Consider the following 22,411-nt stretch of genomic DNA (forward strand, 5'->3'; position numbering starts at 1 on the left):
TTCCAGAATTACATGAATTGACTGGAAAGTGTCATGTTTTACCATTGGTAAAGAGCAAGTGGTTAATGTTTATCTTTCAACCGCATAATACTGTGATATATTATGCAATGAATTTCTACATTCATTACTTTTGACAAGGAAGATTTTCCAAATAAAATCAAGCTATATAGACTTGCTAGTTACGTAAAGCTTCCAAGCTGTCAAAGACAGAAAGCTATGGTCGAGCTATTGTCCTCTTGTCAAAAGTTATAAGAGGATATAGAGAGGCAGAAAAATGGCAGATGGGAGTTCAATCTGGACAAGTGTGAGGTGATGCATTTTGGAAAGACACACCAGAAGACTGAGTACAGGATTAATGGTCAGTTACTTAAGAGTGTGGATGAACAGATGACCCTTGGGGTTCAAATCCATACATCCCTCAAGGTCGCTGCACAGGTTGATAGGGTAGTTAAGAAGGCCTATGGGACGCTAGGTTTCATTAACAGGCGGATTGAGTTCAAGAGTAGAGAGGTCATGTTGCAACTCTACAAATCTCTGGTGAGACCGCATTTAGAGTATTGTGTTCAATTCTGGTCACCTCATTATAGGAAGGATGTGGAAGCTATGGATAGGATGCAGAGGAGATTTACCAGGATGTTGCCTGGTTTGGAGAACAAGTCATATGAAGCAAGGTTAGCAGAGCTGGGACTTTTCTCTTTGGAGCGTAGAAGAATGAGAGGGGACTTGATAGAGGTCTATAAGATCATGAGAGGCATAGATAGGGTGGATAGTCAGTACCTATTTCCCAGGGTACCAACAGCAAACACCAGAGGGCATATGTACAAAATTAAGGGAGGGAAGTTTAGGGGAGACATCAGGGGTAAGTGTTTTGTGTTTTTTTTTTTAAAAACACAGAGGGTTGTGAGTGCCCAGAATGACTTGCCAGGGATGGTGGTGGAGGCTAAAACATTAGGGGTATTTAAGAGCCTCTTAGACAGGCAAATGGATTAAAGAAAAACGGAGGGTTATGGGGTAGTGTGGGTTTAGTACTTTTTTAAGGATTATATGGGTTGGCACAACATGGAGGGCTGAAGGGCCTGTACTGTGCCGTAGTGTTCTATGGTTCTATGGATATGCTTAAAACTAATCAGGAGGAAAACAAGAAAATCCAGATAAATGATGCACCCAAAAGGGGGCTTAGTAAAATCGCATGAGTGAACAGAAATACTGCCAGATGACGAGATAAAAGTAGCAAAATTAGCAAAAGTCTCAAGAACTTCAGTGATTTTTTGGTGTTTTTCTGCAACATTCTACAGGCTAGTTAAGACTTTTTCCATATGAGCATAATGATTTTCAAACTTTTCACTGGGATTTCTTGGAAAAAGAATATACTCCTATGGATCTTCATAAAAAAGGAAAACCTCTGGATCACTGAAAAGGAGATTATTCAATATTTAGATTTTAAAAGCTTACTATAGATGAAATAATATGTACATTTTATATCTTTACAGTCCATCCACATGAATTATACACAAATTATAATTTTAAATAACATGATTAGTAAATTTAACAATTTTCTCCAAGTAAATTCTAATCAGATACAGAAACCAATCAGTAAGCTACAAAACAACTTTTATTTCATCCAATTTATTTTTCAGTGTTTATTTGTTCAGTGGAGATGCACACTGCCACGGATACACACTGAACCAAATACTTAAAAGTACAGAAACAGATTCAGATGCGTCCAGTTCTTGAGGTTAGATAGCATAATAGATATATGAAATTTACTTCACAAAAATAATTCTCTTCTGGGACAAGTATCACCAGTCAAATCTTTATTATAATAATTTCCTCAACTCAATAGCATTAGGTGAATAGTTTAACTTTGAAATTACTATAGTTTAAAGTTTGACATTTTAAATTATTTGATATTTATAGAAACACAAAAGACTGCAGATGCTGGAAGAGAACATTTCCCACTGTTCCCATCCATCCTCCACACTTCCCTCACTTGATTCCATGCTCCTCCTCCTTATATTCCATGTCTTTCAGCCCTTTGTTACCTCTACCCATTACTTCCAAGCTTCTGTCATTATTTTTATTCTCCACTATCTGCCTAACATCCTTACTCACCTAATCCATCTATCACCCACTAAATTTTGTTACACCCCTTCCCCTTTTCCTTTAATACTAGCCATCTCCCCTCCATCATTCAGGTCAGTGAAGGGTCACCCCAAAATATTAACGTATTTCACTATCAGAATGCTACCCGAATTCCTACAGCATCTTGTGAACTGCCACTTAGTTTTTTTTTTATTGTAGTGTAATAATCCAATGTCAGCAATACTACCTTTTTATACAAGAGAAACCTGTTCACTGATTCAATCATGCAAAATACTGAATGCAGAATACAGTATCAGAACTTATAGATTTCAACCCAGTGAAATAACCAAAACTGTTTTCTTGTTCAATAAGTTATGATATATTTCATTAGAGCATACACTTTTACCACTTAAACAGACTGCTCTGACATGGAATCTCAATCAGTCCTAATAAAACAAGTATATATGTCATACTTAGGTAACTGGCGTTTTTGGAGCTTGTAATCTCTCCCACAAAAATGGGCTCATCATCATCATCTTCATCGTCTTTATTCCCTTTTTGCCAAGGTGCCAATTCTTCTTCTTCACATTCCATAAATAGTTCTGCCATTCTTGTACAGTCCTGATTTTCGAAGGAGGAAGGAAAAAGTTTGCTTCACTTAAAATGATAATTTAAACATAATCATTATATATACCTCAGTAAAAATAAAAGTTTTGCATCAGTTCCTAAAATCAGTAACATCAACCAATTCCAAAATAAAATTTAGATATTTCTACTAAAAATCTTTAAACTGTATTTTATTATTTGAACCAGTAATTGTTAGTTCAATGGAATCAATCACAAGAGGAAGCAATTATCCCAGCAAACGCAAGCAACTTCACCATAAGACTCCAAATGTAAAAACAGTAGCAGAACAAACAGTAGGGATGGAGGATCATCCTCCAGGTGGCCGCTTGCCATATTATCTTGTCCTGCTTGCCAGGACAAGATAGCACAAAGTCAGCATGGTTTCCTTCTGGGAAAATTGTGTCTGACAAACCTGTTGGAATTCTTTGAGGAAGTGCCACACTTGAGGCTGCTTACCAAGTTGAGAGCCCATGCTATTACAGGAAAGTTACTAACATTATTAGAGTATTAGATGATTGGTAGGAGGCAGCGAGTGGGAATAAAAGGATCCTTTTCTGGTTGGCTGTCAGTGACTAGGCGTGTTCCACAGGGGTCGGTGTTGGGACCAGTTCTTGTTATGCTGTATATAAATGATTTAGATGATGGAATAGATGGCTTTGTTGCCAAGTTTACAGATGATACAAAGATTAGTGGAAGGGCAGGTAGTGTTGAGGAAACAGGCAAGATGCAGAAGAATTTAGACAGATTAGGAGAATAGGCAAGAAAGTGGCAAGAAATGGGCAAGAAATGAAATACAATGTTTGAAAATGCATGGCCATGCACTTTGGTAGTAAAAATAAATAGACAGACTATTTTCTAAACAGGGAGAAAATCCAGGAATCTGAGAAGCAAAAGGACTTCGGAGTCCTTGTGCAGAACTCCCTGAAGGTTAACTTGCAGGCTGAGTTGGTGGTGAAGAAAGTAAATGCCATGTTAGCATTCATTTCAAGAGGTCTAGAATACAACAGCAGGGATGTGATGCTGAGGCTTTATAAGACACTGGTGAGACCTCACCTTGAGTACTACTTGAGTACTGTGAACAGTTTTGGGCCACTCATCTTAGAAAAGATGTGCTGGCATTGGAGAGGGTCCAGAGAAGGTTCCCAATGATGATCCCAGGAAAGAAGGGGTTATCATACAAGGAACGTTGGATGGCTCTGGATCTGTACTCACTGGAATTCAGAAGGATGAGGAGAGGATCTCACCGAAACCTTTCAAATGTTGAAAGGTCTAGACAGTAGATGTGGAAAGGATGTTTCCCATGGTGGGAGAATCTAGGACAAGAGGGCACAGCCTCCGAATGGAGAGGCGTCCTTTCAATAAATGGTATCAATAAGATTGAAAGAATATAGAGAAAATTTACAAGGACATTGTAAGGGCTTGAGGATCTGAGTAATAGGGAAAGGCTGAATAGGTTAGGACTTTATTCCCTGATGTGTAGGAAAACAGGGAAATATACAAAATTGAGTGTTATAGATATAGTAAATGCAAGCAAGCTTTTTCCACTGAGTTTCGGTGAGACTAGAACTAAAGGTGATAGGTTAAGGGTGAGAGGTGAAATATTTAAGGAGAATCAGAGAGAGAACACTCAGAGGGTGGTAAGAGCATTAAACTAGCTGCCAACTAATGTGATGGATGTGGATTCAATTTCAACATTTTTGTGAGTAATTGCTTAAGTACCTGGATGAGTGGGCGATGGACCAGGTGCATGTAAATGAGACTAAGCAAAATAAGAATTTGGAACAGACTAGATGGGCCAAAGGGTCAATTTCTGTGCTATAGTGCTCTATGACTCTGGCAATTCACTGGCAGAATTTTGAAGTTTCTACATTTTCATGACTTAGTAGCACTAAAAGCTAGAATGGCTTAGAAAACTCAGCAAAATTTGGAGCTTATATTTCAGCTAGAAAACAAGCAGTTTCAAATCACATCAGATAGCGAGGCATTAGGAAATTATGTGTATTGTTGTTCAAATTTTCAAACATCAAGAGCAAAAAAAACACTACACCAGAGGTTAAAAAAATTGCTTTCTTTGCACATAATGGCTACTTAATTGGGTACAGCTGTACATGCTTGTTAATGCAAATATTTAATCAGTCAATCATGTGGCAGCGACTCGATGCAGAAAAGACTGCAAACATGGTCAAGAGGTTCAGTTGTTCAGACCAAACATCAGAATAGGAAGAAATGTCATCTAGTTGACTTTGACCATGGAATAATTGCCAGTGCCGAATGAAGTTGAGTAGCTCAGAAACTGGGATCTCCTGGGATTTTCATGCATACAGTTTCTAAAGTTTACAGAGAATAATGTGGAAAAACAAAAAATATCTAGTTCTGCGGACAAAAACACGTTGTTAATGAGAGGGGTCAGAGGAGAATGGCCAGACTGGTTCAAGCTGACAGTGGACAACAGTAACTCAAATAACCACATTAAATAATGGTGTGCAAAAGGGCATCTCTGAAAACTCAATTTGTCGAATCTTGATGTGAATGGGCTACAGCAGAAGCAGAAGACTACAAACATGGACTCTATGACCTCTTTATTAGATACAGGAGATACTTAAAAGTGGCCATCTTTCCCATCAACAACAGCATTGAGTTGTCACAGCAGAGGAGGCCATCCAATTCAAGAGTATGCTGGCTAATATTATTTTGAATTAGTTTACTACTGTCACATGCATTGACATACAATGAAATGCTTGTCTTGCATACTGTTCATGCAATTTGTGTCACAGTACATTGAAGTAGTAGAATAATGCAGAATAAAGTGTAACAGCTACAGAGAAAGTGCAGTCCAGGTAGACATTAAGGAAAAATACATAAAAAGTAGACTTTGAGGTCAGGAGTCTCATTAATCGCTCACACTTGCTAAGCAAAATTCATCATATTAGCTTTTTTAATCAATGCATTAATTCAACACAAGATTTTGAGTAAAAGATATGGACATTTAAATATGAGATTAAAATTTTGAACCACATAGAGCTCATGGAGAAAGCATTCATAGTTGAGACTCAGTATGTTCAAACATAAAAGGGGTCTAAAATCTAACTCAATTCTCAGATAACCTGTCTTCTTTGGGCAGAGTTAAAGATGGCACCAGAGGGTGACTTCTCCCAGCTCATCAGCAAAACAGTTAATTTCTTCCTATTCTAATGTCTCTATTTTCCTTTTCAGGGCGGCTGGAGCCATATCAGGATCTTTGATATACAGCAGCACTCACAATTACGATTCTGCACAATGGTATGTTCCCATTCTTGGAGCTTGCCAATTGGCCACATTTCAGTTACATTTAGGTTCAGCTTAAAGTCTGGTGCCTTCAGAGCCTTGCACAGCCTGTGGACACGAACACTCACCACTGAATCAAAGACAGCAAGAGCAGTTGTCAGAGGACTTTGCACTTGGTAATCGATCGATCTCTCTCAACAGTGAGAGAGGGTTTGCTGCCAATTCTAGAGTCAGGGAACTCAAAATAAAAAGCAAATTTTCAGATTGACTTTAACATTGAAATAGCAACTGTTGTCTCCCCTGTCGCTGTAGGAGTAATATCTGTCTGTCCCTCATTAGTGAGAGAGGGCACCTGTGGGATGTCAAAAATGTTGGAGTGGCCAGTTAGTTTTTGAAGTACTATAGATCATGATCTCTCTTTGGGGGCTTTTGTATTGCTTGCACGGTGAGTGATGGGAATGCTAAAGCTTATGCTAGAATAAGTGGGGCAGGGGGAGGAATCGATGCTGCTTGTGTGTGGTAGAGCACTTCGGGGTTCTTATGTTCCTCTGTAATTCACTCTTTGTGTTTTTTCTTCTGCTTTGAAGATATCTGCAGAGAGTGAGAATTTCAGGCTGTATATTGTATACATTCTTTGATATTAAACTACTGAACTGTTACAATCCAAAAATAAAGATTTGGAAAAATAAAACTGCATGAAAAGAAAAATGAACCCAAAACCTCTGAAAACTAAGCAATCTTTAGAAGTATGGCAATCTAGGTTGGAGAAAAATGCCAACTGAAATTCTGTATAATTATAAAATTGTAAAAATATTGCAAAACTACTTATACAACCATCTATCTGTTGTGCCAATAAAAAAAATGCTAGCAACATCCAGTTCAAAATGCAACAGCATTTAAAATTAGATAAAAGAGACTGATTTTTTATTGTTATGAATGTTTAAAGCACAACCAAAAATTCAAGGTACACGGGGATAGGTGTCAGTTATTTGATTACAGACACCAAGTAGTAAATTTGCAATAGTGATGTTCATAAGGATTCTGACATTGAGATCACTTGGCCCATTCCCAAAGTCCACTGCTTAGAAATATGCTGTGAGAATTCTTCAAGTCAATGTGAGACTAATTTTGAATTAAAATATCTATGGTATACTCTTAATATGCAAATTTGCATCAGTAATCTATAACATTATTTTACATTTTATTTATTTCAAAGATACAAAAAGGAAAAGCAAACAGCAATACACAATACACAAATTAACCCATTCATTGTAAAGGCTTTATATACTCACTTAAAACTTCAAAGTGTGATTATTTTGTGCAAAGGCATTATTTCCAAAAACTCACCAAGTATATTATTTAATTTTCTTATTTTAACCAATAGCCAAGCAGTCATATGTCATTATTTTTGTATCCTCAATTTCCTCATTCCAAGTCAGTTCAGATTCACAACAACATCGTCCACAATCACCATCAGCATGGGTGCACAACTATTCTGTGTGCTTAGTCCCATTCTACTCACTTTATACTTCTGACTGTGAGGCTAAGTACAGCTCCAATACCGCGTTCAAGTTTGCTGATAATATTGCTGCTGTTAGCCAAATCAAAGGTGGTGATGAATCGGCATATAGGATGGAGACAGAAAATGAAGTTAAATAGTGCCACAGCAACTTCTCAGTCAACATTAGAAAAACCAAAGAGCTGATTATTGACTACTGGAGGAAGAAATCATGGGTCCATGAGCCAGTCCTCATTACAGGCTCTGAGATGGAGAGTATCATTAATTTTAAATTCCTTGGCATTATCATTTTGGAGCACCTCTTCTGGGACCAGCACACAAGTGCCATTACAAAGAAAACCCAGCAGCACCTATATTTTCTAAGTAGTTTGCGCAGATTCAGCATGTATCTAAAACTTCAGCATACTACCACAGATGCACAGTAGAGAATATCCTGACTGGTTGCATCATGGCCAGTCACCAATGCCCAAGAACAAAAAAGCCTACAAAAAAGTGGAAACTGCCCACCCAGTCCATCACAGGGCAAGCCTTCCCCAACATTGAATACATCTACAAGAAGCAACACACACAAAATGCTGGAGGAACTCAGCAGGCCAGACAGCATCTATTGGAAGAGTACAGTTAATATTCCGGGCCGATACCCTTCGATAGGACCCTACACCCCAAAACATCGACTGTACTCTTTTCCACAAATACTGCCTGGCCTGCTGAGTTCCTCCAGCATTTTGTGTGTGTTCCTCAGATATCCAGCATCTGCAGATTTCTCTTGTTTGTGACATCAAACAGGAATGGACAGGAGGAGGAGTATAGGAAACTGATACAGGACTTTGTGATATGGTGCAACTCAAACTACCTGCGTCTCAATATCACCAAGACCAAGGAGATGGTGGTGGACTTTAGGAGATCTAGGCCTCATATGGAGCCAGTGATCATTAATGGAGAATGTGTGGAGCAGGTTAAGACCTACAAGTATCTGGGAGTACAGTTAGACGAGAAGCTAGACTGGACTGCCAACACAGATGCCTTGTGCAGGAAGGCACAGAGGCAACTGTACTTCCTAAGAAGGTTGGCGTCATTCAATGTCTGTGGTGAGATGCTGAAGATGTTCTATAGGTCAGTTGTGGAGAGCGCCCTCTTCTTTGTGGTGGCGTGTTGGGGAGGAAGCATTAAGAAGAGGGACGCCTCACGTCTTAATAAGCTGGTAAGGAAGGCGGGCTCTGTCGTGGGCAAAGTACTGGAGAGTTTAACATAGGTAGCTGAGCGAAGGGCGCTGAGTAGGCTACGGTCAATTATGGATAACTCTGAACATCCTCTACATAGCACCATCCAGAGACAGAGAAGCAGTTTCAGCGACAGGTTACTATCGATGCAATGCTCCTCAGACAGGATGAAGAGGTCAATACTCCCCAATGCCATTAGGCTTTACAATTCTACCGCCAGGACTTAAGAACTTTTTAAAAGCTATTATTAATGCTTTTGAGATAGTGATTTAGATGCATATCATATTTTTTTACTGAGTTAAGTATTGTATGTAATTAGTTTTGCTACAACAAGTGTATGGGACATTGGAAAAAAGTTGGAATTTCCCCATGGGGATGAATAAAGTATCTATCTATCTATCTATCTATCTACATAGAGTGCTGCCACAAGGAAGCAGCAGCCATCATCAAGGACCCTCACTATCCAGGCAAAGCTCTCTTTGCGTTGCTGCTATCAGGAAGAGGTGGCTGGGGTACAAGAGTCTTGGATCCCACACCTCCATGTTCAGGAACAGTTATTACCCCTCAACCATCAGGTTCCTGAACCAACGTTGACGAATTTCATCTCAAAACTGAACTGAATCCACAACCTATGGACTCATTTTTAAGGACTCTTTATCTCATGTTCTCAGTATTATTTATTGTTTGTTTGCCTTTTGTTTTTTGTATTTGTACAGATGATCTTTTGTACATTGGTGGTTTGTCAGTCTTTCTGTGTAGTTTTGCATTGATTCTATTGTATTTCTTTGCTCTACTGTGAATTCTTGCAAGAAAATGAATCAAGAGTAGTGTATGGCAACATATACTTGCCTTAATAATAAACTTACTTTGAACTTTGAAGAGCAGCTACTTCACTTATTTTTAAAGTTTATTCACTAACCAATCACTACAATAATCAGAATGTCATACATTATTTAGTTTCAAATGAAAATATGACAATTACTATTCACAATACATTTGAGCCTGAGGAGCCCACCATTCTCAGAAATCCCCTATTGTGCCCAGTTATCATGTCCTCCTCCGACAACACCTGACCATGGAAGCAACCCTGTAAGAAGCGCTTGACTGTCTGCTACTACTACTTTCCTTCAGCTATTCAGATCTTCAATCTACATGCAAAATCTTAATCACTACCTCAGCACAGCAACACTATTACACTATGAACTACAATAAACTTTATTTTATTATTCTAATTGTGTTCCTTCTTGCATAATTTATATTTTATTTCTATTTCTCTTGTGGATTGTATCTATAAATGCTATGTGTCTCTGCTATTGCTGTAAGTTTTTCATTGCACTTGTGAATACATGCACTTGTGCACATGATAATAAACTCAACTGACATTATACTGCATCTATCAAATTTTTTGCCCAAATCAACTTACCTCTATCTCTTTGCTGTCTCTCATCTTGCTTTCCCAGCCATCTTTGCAACTGCAGTTAAGGTTTGCAGTGGCACCCCATTAGCTACACTTATTCTCGATGTAGAATCTGTAACAAATGTCAAAAATGATTCTAATTTCATAAAACTAAGTCAATCTTGCTAAATTGCAATCATTTTTAAACATTCTGATACTGTTTTCTTAACAAATTCCAGTATTTTCCCCAAAGATGACAGCTAAAAAACTAATTGGCCACTTTCAAAACCCCTGTTTTCTGAATAGAGGCATTACAATTGGAGTTTGCAAATCCATTAGGTGTTTATAATCTAGGGAATTTTGGAAGATTGTAACCAAATGTATTCATTTATCTTTGAAACAATTTTGTAACATCCTAGGATACATTATTTCAATATCATAATATATTCAACAAGCTTCCTCAAATGATGTGGTTGGAGAATTTGGATAAGAAATAAATAGGCAACCTCAATGCTGCCCCATGAATGAAGAACATCCATCTTTTTAACACTCTAACTTATACAAGTTCCAATAGTTTAAGTTTTCAACAAGCTTATGTAAATACTGGATTTATTTACCTCGCATAAATGGTACAGTAATAGAATAATCAAATAATTGAGAGCAGTTGATAACCCCAAATTAACTCAACATCAGATGAAACTCACAAAAAGCTCCAAAGTCATCTGACCAATTTCTCCCAGATACATGAACTACTTTATTCACAATTATATACTGCAATCATACTGGTACAATGAATGCCAGATCGAGCAAGGTGAGTACAGAAGTTCTATTCAGCAACAGAAGAAAGTTTTACTTAGGTAAGTTTAATGAAACATTTCTAAATGTACAGTGCAATTTGGCATTTCAATGTTACAAATAAGCACATCTGCACCTTATACTTTTTGTTAGCATCCCATAAGACTGTAAACTTCTATGAATAGGGAAACAAAGGAAGCAAGGGAAAATATAAATAGTGAATTCTTTAAAACTACAGATACTTAAGCCCCTTGCCCATAGCTATATTGGTACATTTCAAAACTCAAAATCAGAATCAGGTTTAATATCACCGACATATGTCATGTCATTTGTTAGTTACAGTACATTGCAACATGTAATACTATAAATTGCAATGCTAAACATAAAAACAAAAATATTATTTAAATAAGTAGTGCAAAAGAAGAGGGAATAAAATACTGAGGTAGTGTTCATGGGTTCATTGTCTATTCAGAAATCTGACTGCACAGGGGAAGAAGTTGTTGCTGATACATTGAGTGTGTCTTCAGGCTCCTGTACATCCTCGTTAATGGTAGCAATGAGAAAAGGGCATGGCCTGCGTGATTGGGGTGTTCAATGACAAATACAGCCATTTTAAGGCATCGCCTTTTGAAGGTGTCCTCGATAATGGGTAGGCTAGTGCCCATGATGGAACTGCCTGAGTTTTCAAATTTTTGCAGCTTTTTCCAATCCTGTGCAGTGGCCCCTCCATTCCAGGTGGTGATGCAACCAGTTAAAATGCTCTCCGTGGTACATCTGCAGATACTTGCTAGAGTCTTTGGTGACATACAAATCCTCTTCAAACCCTAATAAAATTTAGCAACTGGCATGCCTTCTTTGTAATTGCATCAGTATGTTGGGTCCAGGATAGATCTTCAGAGATGTTAACACCCAGGATCTTGAAATTACTTACCCTTTTTACTACTGATGAGAACTGGTGTGCATTCCCTCGACTTCCCCTTTCTTAAGGCCACAATCAAGTCTTTGGTCTTACTGACATTGAATGCAAGATTGCTGATGCAACACCACTCAACCAGCTGATCTATCTCACACCTGTAATCCTCCACTTCACTATCTAAAACTCTGCAAATAATAGTTGTATCATTGGCAAATTTACAGATGACGTTTGAGCTTAGCCACACAGTCAAGAGCACTGGGCTAAGCACATATCCTTGAGGTGTGCCACTGTTGACTGTCAGCAAGAAGATGACATTTCCAATCTGTACTGACTGTGGTCTCCTGATGAGGAAGTCAAGAATCCAGTTACAGAGGCAGGTACAGACACCAAGGTTTTGAAGCTTGTTGATTACTACTGAGGGGACCATGGTGCTGAACGCCTGGCTGTAATTGATAAACAGCCTAACATAAATTTGCGATTGTCTACATGGTCCAAGGTCTGATTATGTAATCATAAATAAGATCAAAATAAATTGCAAACACCTCTAAGATTGCCTATCCCAATTATTCTAACTATAAGACCTCAAATAGCAAAGGAACGGCAATTTAGAATCACTGCACACATATTCATTCACCAACACCACAAAATTGTTCACCATCATTCACAAAATGCTGGGAATAAAATAAGTACCTAGTTACAACAGACACAATGAAGGCTAAACCAATCATCTGGCCTCCCAGGACAGATTGCAAAAAGGGATGAAAATGAAAGAAGCAAGAGCTACACTAAGTAACTACTCTCAGCAAAAGAGTTGAACAAAGGTATCAGACCAAGAGTCTGGTGTAAAATTATGACTTTGGTCTATCATTCAATTTAGATTTACCTTTCTAATGCTGTTTTGCTATCATGTGACACTGTTTCTAATCTTCTCAGGATTTCATGATAAACATTTTCAACATCAGACCATCTCTGAACTGAAAATCCAAATATAACACATCCACTGATTCTCACTCGTCAAAAGACTTTTCAAATACAAAATGTGCACTGACTTTGTCTGATTCCATTGATATTTTTCAAGCATTACTTCCTTTATAATAGACTGTAACATTATTTTCCCTACTACTGATGGAAGTTCCTTCTTTTAGCCCTTTCATTTTTAAAAATAGGTTACATTTACCGTCCTCCAATCTATAGGAACAAATCTTTAATCTACGAAATCCACAATCTCCAGAGCTTCCTCTTCATATTCTGGTATTCAGATTCTAAAGCTCTGGTGATTTAGGACATTCAAATTCCATTGATTTAACAAAGAACAATATAGCACAGTACAGGCCATTCGGCCAAAAATGTTGTGCCGACCCTTAAACCCTGCCCCCCATAGAACCCTCCACCTTAAATTTCTCCATATATCTGTCTAGTAGTCTCTTAAATTTCACTAGTGTATCTACCTCCACCACTGACTCAGGCAGTGCATTCCATGCACCAACCACTCTCTGAGTGAATGTTACTAACCAATAATTCAGATAAATGTCCTGCTTGAAGTGGAAAATAGGTAAAGAAATGGTCAACATGTGCAAATATGAATAAGGAGCTGCAATGGCGCTTGACAGCGACTCCTTCCAGCTCATCTGCGAAAACATCAATTTATACCTTTAATGTCTCTCTTTTTCCTTTACAAGGTGGATGGGATTCTGTTGAAGACCCTGGCCTAGAACTACACGCAAACTTATCTTCTTTGCAGCAGTGGGACCCACTCCCTGGGGCTCAATGATCAGATGTTTTTCGATATCCCAAGGACACGGCCTAGAAGACGAGTGCACTTTCAGGGTTCTGAGGCTCTGCAGCCCTAGAGACAAGCTAATTCTAAACCAGTGCCGCCGAATGAAGCGCTGCACAAGAGAAAACAAACAGCGGATCAGATATCCGGGGGGGGGGGGGGGGGGGGGGGGGGAGAGGGGGACACACACACTGTGGTATGTCCAATTGTTGAGTAAACAGAGAGCTTTCACTGTGCTGCAGATAATGGTCTTTCTTGGGGGCTTTGCTATTGATTTCTTGGTGGGTGGAGGATGCTGATGCCTTTTTGCTGAAGTAAGTGGGGGTGTGGGAGGGTCATTGCTTTGCTGCTGCTTGTGCATTGGAGGGGGAAGCAGGGGGGCTTTGTGGTTATAACAGTTTTACTATCACATTCTTTGAGGCACTCTTGTTTTCGTGAACTTTAGGTTGTATATTGTACTAATACTGTGATATTTTTGGAACCATTGAACTATTAAAGGTATTTGACACTCTTTCCAACTATGCAATCAACTTTAAATATACCAAATGACTTGGCCTCTACAGCCATCTGTGGCAATGAATTTCACTGATTCACCACCATCAGAGCAAAGAAATTCACTGTTCTAAAGAAACATTCTCTCCACATCCTTTCTATCTAGGCCTTTCAATATTCGATAGGTTTCAATGAGGTCCCACCCACTACCATCCTTCTAAACTCCAGGGAGTACAAGCCAGAGCTATCAAATGTTCCTCATATAGGTGCAAGAAAAAGTTTATGAACCCTTTGCAATTACCTGGTTTTCTGTATTAATTACTCAAAAAATGTGGTCTGATCTTCATCTAAGTTTTCTTCGGTTGTCCATCGAAATCCGATGGCGACATCCACTCCTTTAATGGTGAAATCTTTGATGACTATACAGTCCTATCCTGGACACACAAGCTCTATTGCAGGTGGGACATGTATATGTGGTAGTGATGGCAACCATGGCTGCATTTCTCCTGGCTCTCTTCTGCTGTCTTCTGGTTATTCTTTCCATCTCCAGAATACGAACCCCGTCCCTACATAGCTGTCACCAAGTGATACGGTCAGCAGCAACATCCTCCAGGTCCTCAGATCTGATCTTGCACTTCCTTAAAGCATTCTTCATCTAATCCTTATAGTGCTTCTTCGGCCCTCTGGCTGAGCGTCAACCATGATGTAGCTGGCCGTATAACACTCTGCGGGGTAGCCAACATAGGGGCATTCTTATCAAGTGCCCCAGCCACTGCAGCTGATGCTGGGTGATCATGGCCTCAATACTTCTGGAGTTGGTCTTTACAAATATCTCAGTGTGAAGCACCCGCTCATGCCAGGTAATTCCCAGGATGCGCTGAAGGCAGCTTTTGTGGAAGTGCTCCAAGGATTTGATGTGACAGCTGTAGGTTACCCAAGCTTCACAGCTATAAAGGAGGGTGGTGACACAGACCACTTGGTATACGGTGACCTTTGTGGAGGGACGAAGGCTCCTGTTCTGAAAGACTCTACGCCAAAGTCTCCCAAAGGCAGCTGATGCCTGTTTAATGCGGCTCTGGATGTCGTTGTCAATGCCGCTATCCTCAGAGAGAATGCTCCCCAGAGATTTGAAAGACGGCACTACTGACAGCTTTTCATCACCAACAGAGAAGGCGGGTAGAGTGGGTGGGACACTGTACTCCATTGGCAAACCACTTCTGTTAGATGAACTTCTGTTCATCTAAATCACAATAATAAACAAACACAATCTGCCTAAACTAATAACACACAAATAGTTGTACTTTTGATTTCTTTATTGAACACATTGTTTAATCATTAACAGTCCAGCCTGGAAAAAGTATCTGAATCCTTGTATTTATTAACTGGTAGAACCTCCTTTAGCAGCAATAATAACCTCTACCAAATGTTTCCTGTAGCTGCTGATCAGATTCCACAATAGTGAGGAATTTTAGACCATTCCTCCATACAAAACTGTTTCAGTTCATCAATATTTCTGGGATACCTCGCATGAACAACCCTTTTCAGGTCATGCCACAGCATCTCAATTAGATCTCAAGATCTGGACTCCAACTTACCATCCCAAACCACAAATTTTCTTTTTAAACCATTCTATTATGTTTTGGATCATTGTCTTGTGGCTTATTCCAACTTCTATTACGCTTCAGGTGACAGACCGATACCCTGACATATTGGGTCCAGGTTAGATCCTCTCAGATAGTGACACCCAGGATCTTGAAACTGCTCACCCTTTCCACTTCTGATCCCTCTATGAGGACTGATGTGTGTTCTACTTCTTTGGGATGTACACTCATTGGCCACTTTATTAGGTACACTTGTATATTAATGCAACTATCTAATCAGCCAATCATGTGGGAGCAACTCAATGCATAAAATCATGCAGACACTGTAAAGACGTTCAGTTTTTGTTGAGACCAAACATTACAATGTGAAAGAAATGTGATCATTGAGGCATGCCGCTGTTATTTCCAATCTGCACTGACTGTGGTCTCTTGATGATGTTACGTGCCCGTGACACGTGACAGTGGTACCCTTGTCACGTGACTGGGGTTGAAGTTATACTGGATTGAGGTAATGGTCTTGTGATGGTGGAGTGATGTCATTTTCCCGCCAGTAGGGGTCGTGTGACAGGTTTTTTTTACAGGGTATAAAAGGAAGACCCACCCTGTCAGGTGGGGCAGTTCGTGGCGGGATTTGCCAAGCTGACTTCATGTCCCTGCGTGATTTAATGTGATGACGCAGTTTAGTTGAAAAATGAAGTTTTATATAATGCCTAAAGTTTAAAAAGGTCATTGCCAACTGTTTCTTTGCTGGTGGAGAGTGAAGATAAGAATTTGGAAGATAAAAATCGAGAAGAATCGATTTTCGACGGTGGATTGGTCTCGACCTTATTTGATCCTCATTCGGAAGGATTTCGTTGACTGTTCTCGTGTTAATCTCCGCTGGGATAGCGGGAGATTGAGAATAGTGTGGAAGAAGAGGTTAGTGCCATTAAACCATTACGTTTTATAAAATTCTTCGTGGGAAAGTTCGACGCCGGGGATAGGACAACGACGTGGAAGAGAATTTAAATCGCCTTAAAAAGTCTCTCCTTTTAAATGGACTGTGAGCTTTTGAACTTTCGGCATACCGCTTTAAAGAACTGTTTTCTTTCGGCATACCGCTTTAAAGAACTGTTTTTTTTTCAATACCGCTTTAAAGACTGTTTGATCTGCAACGCTATTAAGATCTGTGAATCTGCCGCACAGCAGCTGAGTTCCATTTAAGCTAATGTTTGTTTACTTTTGGGGGGTTGGTTTTCAGTGTTTAATAAAGGTGTTATTTGTTATGAAAACCCTTGCCTAACTCGTATATATTTATTGTTGCCTGAATACGTAACAATGAGGAAGTCAAGGATTCAGTTGCAGAGGCAGGTACCGAGGCCCAGGTTTTGGAGATTGTTGATATATACTGAGGTATGTTGGCTTGAACACTGAGTTGTAATCAATATACAACAGCCTGAAGTGGGTATTACTATTATCCAGGTGATCCAAGGCCGAGTGAATTTTGCATCCACTGGAGACCTATTGTGGCAACAGACAAACTGCAACAGGGTTCAGGCCCTTGTTTAGGCAGGAGTTGGTTCTGGCTATGATCAAACTCTCAAAGTTGATATGAGTGCAACTGGGCAACAGTCATTGAGGCAGCTCACTCTGCTCTTCTTGGGCACTGGTATGATTGTCACCCTTTTGAAGTAAGTGGGAACATCCGAGTGAGAGACTGAAGCTGTCCTGGAAGTCTGTTGGAACAGGTTTTCAGTACCCAAGGCATCAGGGGCTGATGCCTTGCAATGGTTCACCCTCATAAAGATGTTCTGATGTCAGCCTCCAGGACAGATTACAGGGTCTCCAGATGCTGCAGGGATCTGCACAGAGTGTAGCTTTATTCTCTCTTTCAACACATGCATAAATGACACTTCACTCAACTGGGTTACAATCTCATCCATAATATTATAGATTTCCTGTTTATTTTTTGCCAATATTATTCTACACACTTATTTCACAGAATTCATCTTCATACAAATCTTTACATTTAAAGATTACCATGTTATCTTGAAACATAAACAAGAGAAAATCTGCAGATGCTGGAAATCTAAGCAGCACACACACAAAATGCTGGATAAACTCAGCAGGCCAGACAGCATCTATGCAAAAAGTACAGTCAACATTTTGGGCTGAAACCCTTTGGCAGTACTCATCGATGTTTCGGCCTGAAACATAAACTGTAATTTTTTTCCCATAGACCCGCTGAGCTCCTCCAGCATATGTGTTACCTTGAAATATCACAGTTTTCTTATCAGTCCCCCACAAGTAACAAATGCCCGACATATAAGTGTGTTTTGGAAACTAAGGTTTCGGACTGCAAGGATCTTGTGCTTGGTGGAAACAAGACATTTCCACTTTCCTTATTCCCCTCCTGGACCACTACCAGTACCCCTCCCCACTGTCCCCACCAAAATGTAGTAACTAAGGGCGGGGGTAAGCTGAATAGACTCCCTCACCTCAGTCGGTGAAGGCAGCTAGCAGCTGCTCTTCCTGCACCTGCTGAGTCTCTTGTCACAGCTGATTCTTTTATCCTCTTCCATACAGTGTTTTCATACATTTCTGATTTACAAAAAATTTGCACAACGGAATCTTGTCAAGACCTGGAGATTGCCTGAAAGCATTTTGTACACAGGTCTGTTAAAACTTTTGAAGTCTAAATAGACCACTTGGTAGGTCATACTACATTACACATGGAAAGTCTATTGTGCCAAGCATTGACGCAAGAGTCCAATTCAAATGTAGTGCAACTTGACATAAATGCTTCCACATTTAGTCACAATGTCACATTCTGTACAGAAGTTATAAAGTGATACATGCCATCTTAGACCGAAAAAACACAAGATTAAAACGCAGGACCCTCAAAGATAGTTCACCTACAAATGACTACTATCATGTTCCAACAAATCCAGAAATAAATCATTGCAAATCAATGTATGACTAGTAAAATAAGGAGGGTTTTAGAACAGTTTGGGATGGGGAGAATAGAACCAATACCAGCTGCATACATTGCAACTCAAAGGGTTGTGGTTGTGAAAGGTTCAGCTTATAACACTAGGGAAAGTTAAATCTAGCTTGGAGAAAGAAGTGGGATCCTGACTGAAATTTCATAGTGGAGGAAGGCAAAATTAAAAGCAAAAGAGTATAATAATTCTTCATAGTTTAGTACAAGGACTCTACAAAATAAAGATACAAAAAGATATGATACTGTGAAACATGGCTAAGAGATGGGCATAGACAGCATTTCAATAGTCCTGATTACAGCATCTTTAGTTATCACAAGAGGGGATAAAAGCAAAAGGAGGGATGAAGCAAGAATGGTTAAGGAAAAATGCACTATGCACAAGATTTAATAAATGAAGCCATAAGGTTTATATCGGGAAGGAAAGAAAGTCAATTGCTAGGAGTGTTCTGTAGAGTAACATAAGAGCAACTACAAGTAGTCCCCGCGTTACGAACGTCCGACTTATGGACAACTCGTACTTACGAACCGAGGAAGGAGAACGCCGTCCGCCATTTTAAGCTGCTGCCGTTGACAATGTGTTGAGTGTGTAACTTTGTATTTGGCTTAAATTTTTCTTAGCAAGATTCACCCTGACCCTGCACCCCCCCCCACCCCCCTGTTCCAGTCGGCTAGTGGCGCAGTGAGATCAGCGCCGGACTCGAGAACGGAGGTTCCCAAGTTCGATCCAGCCACAGACCACTCCCGTGCCGGGTTGATGTCTATCCAGTGACTCCCGTACCATTCGTGCTGTTGATGTCGAGCACGCAACTCGACCTTGTAAAAATAAACAGTCACCTCCAGTTTAAGTTCCCACGCAGAATATCATGGAGGATCAAATACAGCACCCAAACCCAGCACAGCCCGCACTTATCCCATTTAACCTGTCTCAGTGCGGTGGACTTTCGGACCCAGGGAATCCAGTACGGTGATCCTTAGGACCCAGCGGACCTCGGCAGCCAGCGGAGGTTAGGACCCGCCGCCCACAGTGGTTCCGTTCCGTTGATGGGAAGAGATCGCGATGAAAATAAAGTGGAAAAAATAAAGCGTTTGGAAAGAGTTGAAACGCCATCGGTCATTGGAAAAGCGTTAGGCTACAGTCGGTCAATGATTGGAACAATTTTAAAGGATAAAGTGAGAATAATGGAGCATGTGAAAGGCCCTGCCCCAATGAAAGTTACTAAGCAGTGGTTTAATTATTGGAATATATACGTTTCTTAAGTGTTTTATATGCATAGAAAGGTAAAATATATACTATATACTAAGACAAACATTTGACTGGCACTAAATAATACCGGATGTACTTGTTCCGACTTATGTACAAACCCGACTTAAAGACGGACTCAGGAACAGAACTCGTACGTAACCCGGGGACTACCTGTATGTCAACAAATTTCAGAGAAATGCGAAAAGAAACAAAGTAATAACTATAGGAGACATTCAACTACCCAAATATTAACAGAAATAACAGAGTAAGTAGTATAGAATATACAGGATTGCTGTAACACATTGAACAAAAAATAAATTATGAAGGAGCAAACCAATCAAACAAGGGATTACTACTGGACTTGGTGTTAAGGAATGTCCCTGGGTAAGTAAGAGGATGCAACAGGAATACATCACACAGACTGCAATGATATTCAAACATTTAACATAATTAATGAGGACAATAGAATAGGAATAAAGTTTCTCAACTGTAACAAGTCACTTTTTACAAGAAATATATCAGTCAGAATACAGTGAAGAATTTAAAAACTCAGGGAAATTTCAGAATATGATTCTAATAAATGAAAATAAAAAATTCCCAAATCTCAATAGATGTCAGAGAAACTAACACAAGGCTTAAAACAATACATAAATACAAAGACCCTGTATAAAATACAGTACTGTGCAAAAGTCTTTAGGCACACGTAAACAAATTCCGTAAAGCAAAGATGCTTTCAAAGATAATGAGATGAAAAATAAACTCTTCTCATGCTTCCAGCCAGGTACAGGAATCAAATTTAACCTATGTTTTGATCACAAACTCTGCCATCTTCATCAGGAATGGCAGAGTTTGCCATCAAAACGTCAGTTAAAAAGCGATATTCATACCCGGCTGGAAGCCCAAGAAGGGTTAATTCGTCATATACACCAGGAAAGCACTAGATCCTTTTTCAATGAAATGAGAAGTTTCTACATATCAAAATAATTGCTATAAAGAGCGGTAAACAGTAAAACACAAAATCAAATCAATATTTGGTGTAACCACCCTTTGCCTTTAAAACTGCATTAATTCTCTTAGGTATACCGTCATACAGTCTTATATGAGAAAATCAACTGATAGATTGGTTCTAGCATATTAACAGAACTTGCCAGTTCTCCAGAATTTGTCTCGTTTACTTCTGTCTCTCCTGGTACTCCCAGACAGCCTTGATTATATTGAGATCAGTGTTCTACAGAGGCCATTACATCTGTTGCAGAACACCTTGTTAGTTTCGTTGAACGTAGTTCTTTACGACCTTGTTCGTGTGTTTTTGATCAATGTCCTGCAAAATGAAGGATCAGACACCTCCCGGGTGAGAATCTGCTTGTACTTCTTAGCATTGAGGATTCCGTTCATTCTGAGCAAATCACCAACTCTACTTGCAGAAATGTAGCCCCAAAGCTGCAGGGAACCTCCACTATGCTTCAATGTTGGCTGCAGATACTCATCCATGTAGCGTTCTCCAGCTCTTCTACAGACAAACTGTCTCCTGTTTGAGCCAAAAATTTCAAACTTTGACTCATTGATCCAGAGCACTTGCTGCCATTGTTCAGTGCTTCAGTCTTTGTGTTTTTGTGCGTAGCTGGATCTCTTGGCTTTGCTTCGACTTCGAGGGAATGGCAGCAAATCTTTCCTGAAGACTTCTCTGGTCTGTAGAGGGCCTCTGCTTTTCTGGTCTTCAACTTTGCCCATTTCTTTGTGCTTTTTCAGAAGAGCTTGGACACATCTTGAAACTCCAGTCTGCCTCGAAAAATTCTGCTTTTGCATCTTGTTATGTCACTCTTACCATGGTGTAAGAATTGATGATTTGTAGGTAAAACTGTCACATTGCCATGCCCTCACCTTTTAGTTTGGTTGTCCTTCGCCCAGTTTGATTCCTTCTACACCCATTTCGGTTTCAGTTAATCAGTTTAGTTCATTCAACTCATTCTGTTATTGATAATTAGAACCTGTTTGTCTTGTTTCATCATGCAATGAGTTCTATACCTACAAAGTAATTATTTATTTGAAAATTGGTTTATTACTCAATGTCACTTACTTTGACGAAATACTAAAAATTCTTTGTAACATTTAATTTTTGGAAAACAAATGTATGGAAATTGAAATTTTGCTCTTTTGTACTGACACACTAATGCAGAAAACAAAAAATAAAAACCTAAAACAAATTTTACATAAAATCATCTAATGTGCCACAGACTTTTGCACAGTACTGTATATTTCAGACTTTTAAAAAAAGAATGAGAGAAAAATCAGGCTGCTGTGAGATCTTCTTTGGCAAAAGGGTGTGTTAGGGGTCAAGATAATTGCTAACATAGGTCAGCTGTTTAGAGGAGAAATGAGGAGATGGGACTATAACCCCAACAACAAAGGCAAGAAATTACTAAAAAAAACTCAAGCGACAACACAAACCAGCACAGGGTTAAGTGCACACTCAAAATGAACTAAGCTCGTGCCTAA

General features: G+C 39.4%; 1 protein-coding gene across 4 annotated transcripts in view; it reads right to left on the reverse strand.

Annotated features, from left to right (window-relative positions):
- The window catches only part of LOC140718767 (zinc finger protein 280C-like), a 121,897-nt gene that overhangs the window by 90,682 nt on the left and 8,804 nt on the right, over positions 1-22,411 (reverse strand). For 2 of the 4 annotated variants that reach the window (XM_073032895.1, XM_073032892.1), the window contains exons 2-3: positions 10,136-10,241; positions 2,556-2,703 (exon numbers count right to left, since the gene is read on the reverse strand). In XM_073032895.1, the coding sequence (XP_072888996.1) occupies positions 2,556-2,703; positions 10,136-10,159 (172 nt within the window). In that variant the 5' untranslated portion in view covers positions 10,160-10,241. Of the gene's footprint in view, positions 1-2,555; positions 2,704-7,495; positions 7,565-10,135; positions 10,243-22,411 lie in introns of those variants that run through there. The other 2 variants (XM_073032894.1, XM_073032893.1) reach the window with 2 other exon arrangements.

This window comes from Hemitrygon akajei, chromosome 30, assembly GCF_048418815.1.
Source record: "Hemitrygon akajei chromosome 30, sHemAka1.3, whole genome shotgun sequence".
NCBI lineage: Eukaryota > Metazoa > Chordata > Chondrichthyes > Myliobatiformes > Dasyatidae > Hemitrygon > Hemitrygon akajei.